This window comes from Tupaia chinensis, unplaced genomic scaffold, assembly GCF_000334495.1.
Source record: "Tupaia chinensis unplaced genomic scaffold, TupChi_1.0 Scaffold000101_1, whole genome shotgun sequence".
Taxonomy (NCBI): Eukaryota; Metazoa; Chordata; class Mammalia; order Scandentia; family Tupaiidae; genus Tupaia; species Tupaia belangeri.
The window spans coordinates 4937905-4944554 of record NW_006159565.1 but is presented as its reverse complement, the minus strand read 5'-3'; the positions used below and the strand labels follow the sequence as shown (position 1 = coordinate 4944554).

The following is a 6650-nucleotide window of genomic DNA, read 5'->3' as shown; positions in this document are numbered from 1 at the left end:
TTTTTTTGCTATAGGGCGTGTGTGCTCACCAGAGAGACAGAGAGATAGAAAGTGAGAAATCACACCCCCAGGGGGATGGCCACACCACAATCCCTCCATTCTCCTCTGGGGATCTTGGACAAGCACAAACATATACCCGGCGTGAGTTTAAACCACCAGGTCTGGGACTTGAACTGTGGTTGACTACATGGAAGTTCAGTGACATAGCCATTTACCAACTGCTGATCCCTAGAACCAATTCTTAGTGAGTAATAATGAGCTTTTGTCACATTTTTGGTTCTTACTTTAAAATAAGTAAATAAGAATACTTAAGCTGTACCCAATTGTAAAATCAGAAGAAAAACAGCACTTGTCATTTATGAGCATTCTATGAATGTTCGACTTATATAAAATAGCTATGAGGGAATCAACATGTAAATTTCATTTTCAGAGGGGTTTTCTCCCTCATCCCAAAAGCACAGTAAGAAAGTAGGGAGAGAAGTAACTGATGTTTGCTCCTCTCATTTGTCCTTTCTGACTTTTCGGCATTGAAGATTCCTAGTACAACCTTTTATCTATTTCTCATGTAAACAAAAAGGCTGGGTTTAAGAAGCCAAGTTACATGCACTGAAATACTTTCATCCGAAAAGATCTGTTCTCCTCCAATACATGACTTTCATGAGTCACCAAAACTTAAGCACTGAAAACATCACCACGCCTGCCTCAACCCTCAACTAGTAATGTCTTTGTCTAGAACAAGACACAGGTTTGGCGGCCATTGAACAGAGCTTACACGATAACGTAAGAAAAATAAAACACAAGTGCTATCTCTAGGGTCTAGCTTTTACTCCTCCATATTTTGGGGCAAGTATAACATTAATGTCCTATTAATTTGTATAGCTTAACTACTCAATTGTATATATTTTGTCTATAATGATATAAATTATATAACTCTAATTTTGTATGAATTTGTTGTATGTATATAGTACTTTCCCAACAAAAAGTTACATAATTTTTTTTTTTACATTTTTCTTGGGGAAAAAAACGTTTTGAATAATTTTAAAAAGAACAGACTTCAGTAATTTTATTCAAACTGTTGTGTTGGCAGAAAAGAAGAATAAATTACTTGTGGGCCCAGCATACTTTTTCTGATAAGATTATAAGGCCTTTAAAACGGAAAATGAACTGGGACTTGCATCCATTATTCATGCTTATAAACCTAAAACTATTTCTAATTTAAAATCTCTCAAAGGAAATTTAGTCTAACTTATTACTAAGTTTTATCTTATTACTAAAGAATGATCAGAACATGAAAAGCAAGTTAGCACAGACCAAGTAGATAAAAGAGATCGTTCTATTAGTCCTAAGAAAGATAATGAGAAGTTTCCTTCCCACACAGTGTAAACAACGTACAGAGTTTCCCATCATGGTGTAGGACTTTCCAGATCCAGTTTGCCCGTATGCAAAGACACAAGCGTTATAACCCTCAAATGCAGATTTCACAACATCTGTGCCGAGGGTTTTGAAAACCTGAAAGCAAACAAAAAGATACAATTACCACGGATTTTAATGAAATCCTTTTTAGTCTTGATAATATTCTTGAATGTTACCTTCTCTCTTAAGGATTACACCTATAAGTAAATCACTGCAGAAATATTACCAACAGAATATATATAACCCTAGTTTTTTGTCAAAAGTAAACTTTTTAAATGAGCAGAGAGCAACATCATCTTCTTTCCTACTTAAGTTAAAAAATTCCTGCAATATAAAAATAGAAGACAAAGTAAAAATCATGTCTAAAACTAAAGATGACTTTAAAGCCTAAAGATTTACCATTAAGAATGATATACATTTACGAAGCTATTCATTCTATCGGAGCTCCAGAAACCATTCAAAACCGGAGGCTTATAGCTACCAGAGATGATTGCACAAATGATGCCAAATCAACGCCGTCATTTTAAGCGGCCAGCTATGCATCAAAATTGATCCCTAGAGATTCTCATGGAGTTGAGTGATGGGGGTATGGATGAGGTTGGGATGGCTGGGCTCCCAAACTTCAGTGTCCAGATGCTTTTTCCTACTTGGAAATCAGCCCAGGATGGAAAGGATGGGGAGACAAGCTGTGTGGGACTGAGGGTCACACCTTTAATGGCCAGATACCTCACATAATGGCAATTTGTAGAGTTGAAAGGAGGCAAAGCACAAATACTTCGCCCAGACAATTGTTCGAAATAAGACAAATCTAGATGCGAAGTCCTAGTCAGACCCAGCTGAGAAGGAAATCAAAGCTTCAGAGTCACCTCCTGCTATCTGAGCCCAGCATACTAAGGGGACACAAATCAGATGCCTGCTTCAAAAAGTAGGCACATCAGCAGCTAAAAAGATGTCAAAGAAAGGAAGGTTGGTCATACTCTCAGTCAGAGCCAGAAGGGCTCCTTATGGAGTCATCACAGTCCATCGTGGGACCTCACCAGCCCCAGCAAGAACATTCACTCTGTGAGTGATCCGATCACATTCACCAAGCTCATAAGACCCAGATAGTCATCTGCAACTGCCACCAAACCACTGAGAGCAGAAGATCTCAAGCCTGATGCACATGACAGTCAAGCTCTGAAAGCTGGCAATGGACAGGTCAGTAAGCAGCCTGATTGCACGTGAATCTAAGGGGTGTGAAGCCAAAAGTCAGCGGTTTTCTAAACCTCTCAGGAGATCTCAAAATATGGCAAAATTTAAGAAGAGGCCTAGAGCAGGGGTCTCCAATCCCCAGGCCACAGACCAGTATAGTCCATATCCTTTTACTATCCGGGTCACACAACAGGAGGTGATCAGTGGGCAAATGAGCAAAGCGTCACCTATATTTACAGCTGGTCCCCATCGCTCACATTACAGCCTGAGCTCTGCCTCCTTTCAGAGCAATGGTGGCATTAGACAGATTCTCAGAGGAGTGCAAACTCTACTGTGAATTGTGCGCACAAAGTGATACAGGCTGTGTGCTCATTGTGAGAATCTAACGGCTGATAAGCTGAGGTGGTGATCCTAGCCTGCTTCCATTTCCAATATCTGTCTTGGTGAAGCAGTGTTTTCTGCTGTGACAGCAACCCAAAAAAGATTACAGAACAGACTGGACATAAGCAATACTATTCAGTTGTGACTGTTTCCCATGGCTCCCAGACTGGGGACCACCTAACTGGCAAACAAGCTCAGGGTTCCTACTGATTCTGCATTATGGTGAGTCATATAATCATTTCAATATATATTATAATGTAATAATCATAGCAATAAAGCACACAATAAATGTAATATTTTTCAATCATCCCAAAACTATCCATTCCTCACCAGTCTATGGAAAAATTATCCCCCATGAAACCAGTTCCTGGTCCCAAAACAATTGGGGACTACTGGCCTAGAGTGTTCACATCTATCAGACACCACAGGAAATTCAGAGAACTCTGCCTGGGAAGTCATATTATCATTAGAATGTGCCCATGGGCAATACTGGAACAGCTATATGGACTGGACTTCCCTGTGGAGATCTTGGCCCTGTGGCCAGAACACCCAAGCTCTATACTGGGCTGATAAACCTGACCAACGTGACCTGAGCTCCACGTAAGCCATCCTGCAAACAGCACAGCCTATCACCCAAGGATGAGACAAAAATTCACCCAGCTGGACTTCGGCTTTCTACAGGCACCTTATTCCTGTCATCTTGTTTGGCTTTGTTGATCTCATTAGATTTACCAAATATCACTTCAACTGAGTAACTTCGTTCTGAGTTATATTTATAAATGTCAGTTTCCAGAGCTGATATTTTCCATCTTATTCTCAAATTCTAATGACTTACTCAATTTTCAACTATGATATCACATAGCTCAGTACTTTCTTTGCCCTTTCATATGTTCACATAATCGTCATAAAAATACTAGAGTTAGTAGTGATGCTGAACCCATTTTTCAGATGAGGACATTGGAGGGGTGGGTTTTAAGTATGACGCATGCCAGTGAGTGGCAGAGCTGGGATTTACACCCAGGCCTTTCTGACTCCAGAGCCCTTATGACTAAATGTGCTCTTCCCTCACACTCCAAATCAATAATGAGACCCCAAGCCTACCTGGGAAGACTCTTCCCCAAACTTATACTAATATGTGGAAAACAGAAATCTCAGGGGGACTAAGGACTCCTGAACACTAGTTTGAGGTCCATTTTCATGTACAAGAAGACATCAAAAAGTTTATAGAAAATGGTAAAATTATGAGTTTATTTTGGTACCAAAAGAATTGAAATCCATAGATTTTTCACAATACACATTTTTCCATAACTTTTTAAAGACCGCCTCATATATAGAATATGACTAAAAACTCTTAAGTATTTCTCCAATTCTCTTGGAGTAAATAAATAAACAAAAAAAAGGAAAATATTTTAACAACTTCACTACATAAAAGCCTTCTATAAGCTTCTCAAAGAATAAAAGAGGGATCTTCTCTCATAGAATGGTATGGGGCTAAACAAAGTCATGGAAAATATGCTGTTAAAGCCAAGCCCAAGACCTTGAGAATGCAATTCTTCCCTAAGGTTAAAATCTATACCCACAACTACACTGTTGCGTTATTTTCCAGAAAGCTAACCCAGGTGGTTTTCTAATCAATTCAAAGGGAGAAGGGAGCTGAGTCTGGTAGGCATGGCTACAAGTCAAGACTGGAAAGTTAGGTCTGTGGGAGTGGAGAACCAGGTTTGGCTCAGTCTCAGCTCAAAGTAGTCCACCCAGTCCTCACTGGGACATAGAGAAGTGGGCTGGCACTGCCCACCTACCCCTCCATTATTCTGCAAGGAAGACAAGCTATCCCATCACAGCTCCCACAAAGAATATATTTAACATTAGTCATCACACTCAGGTGGGAAGGGAACACCTGCTCTTCCCTACTGGCATCGGCCTGCAGAGCTCTCTCACCTCCTCACCTAGCCTGGTTACCAACAACCCCCTTTGCTGCTTGTCAAAGCACAGACTACAAAACTAATTTCCAGAGTAATCCAAGGCCATCACGGGGCCTCATTTGAGGAGAACTGCCCACAAGAGGGCACTGTTAAAACAAAGACTACCATTTAGCTTGTCAACTGGGAGATTTTAGGTTTCAAGTTTCTCCAGGGTTGAATTAAGGAAATAGGCTGTGTGAGGCCAAAGTCTCCCTTGGAGTTCTCAAGAAACTTCAAGAAAAGCAAACCTTAATGTCTTTAAATTTACATAATGGTAGATTATATTGCTCATTGACTTTTTTTTTTCTGATTCTAAGATTAATTTAGAAGGAAGAAATATTAATCATCTTACCTGCTTTTTATTTACAATTAAAGGAAACTTGACTTGAACCATAGCGATAGACATAGTATGTTTTCTCAATATGCCTTTACATTAACATAGTTAAAAGGGGGGAGACAACATTATGTTACATTCCTATCTCTCCCACCTCCTATTCATAGGAGGGATATAAACTGTCAGCTCACTTCCTGTGCCTAAAATGGGAGCATAAAAACACCGGTCAATATTGAAGCCCTTTTTAGTTATAACAGGTATTAAAATTAGGGATAAGGCAAGATCTTCTCTTCACTATTTTTTTTTTTAAAGATTATGAACCATTGGAAGGCATTTGTTTATCTGATTTGTTTGCCAGAGGGTATGTGTGCATGCCAGCGAGAGACAGAGAGGGATAGGAAGAAAGCATTCCTCAATGAGGAGTGGTGATGCAACAATCCCTTCCCCTCTCTACCCTGTTGAGATTTGGGGGAAGCACACATATCACACACATGCTCCTGGCATGTTTTTTAAGCTACCAGAGCCAGCATTTGAGCCATACAGCCAGCCATACGGGAATTGGTTCCTTTAACTGCCAGGTCACAGGGCTGGTCCCAAAAGAACTTCTCTTTAATAGAGTATTTTAAAATAGATACCTTCCTGCACTTATGTCAGTTTACTAGCACACTGTTCTACTTGACAATAGCATGTGTCAAGGCTTTTCTAGTTTTATGATTTACTGAAACAATCTCAGGCTACTCATACAGAGTTAAAGATCCCAAAGTATTTGAGAAGAGCTACTGCACATACCACTAAAGCATTAAAGTTGTCCTTATCGATGGAAAGCTTTTTATGATCTGAAACTATTTTTAAACTGTGGGTACTTATTTTTAACTTCCAAAATAGCTAAACTTATTATGCTTCCTTGATCTTGACTCTTGAACCAGAAAATGTCACCTGCTCCCATGAACCACCCACTATCTATAAGGTGTTCATTCAGGCAGCAAATATTGACTAAGCAGCTGCAGGGGACCGGACCTGCTTCTGCACACACTCTACTTTACCTCTGGGCCTACCCTCAGCACAGCCCTCTACACCAGTAAGACCTCTGATTCAGGGCAAAGAGGGAGGATACCCAGCAGCTCATGAGGAGAGTGAGAAGTAAGAACCTCAAGGCTCTTCGCTCACCCACGACTGACATTCTGGATGGTTCTACAGTGAACTAGTTTTTCCCTTTAACAAATTCCCTTCCATTTGCCACTTCATTCTTATTCCTATCTTAAAGCCAAAACTTTAATTTGAATATCTTTAACATTTTATTTTTCCCCAGACTCTTAGTGCTAACATGGACTAATCCAGTCAACCTGACACCGAAGTCATGTTTACTTGCC

General features: G+C 40.0%; 1 protein-coding gene across 1 annotated transcript in view; it reads right to left on the bottom strand.

Annotated features, from left to right (window-relative positions):
- KIF16B (kinesin family member 16B) overlaps positions 1-6650 on the bottom strand; it is a gene marked incomplete at its 5' end in the record, with an annotated part of 299847 nt that overhangs the window by 287030 nt on the left and 6167 nt on the right. The window contains 1 exon segment of the mRNA XM_027770001.1: positions 1393-1509. Coding sequence (XP_027625802.1) covers positions 1393-1509 — 117 coding nt within the window.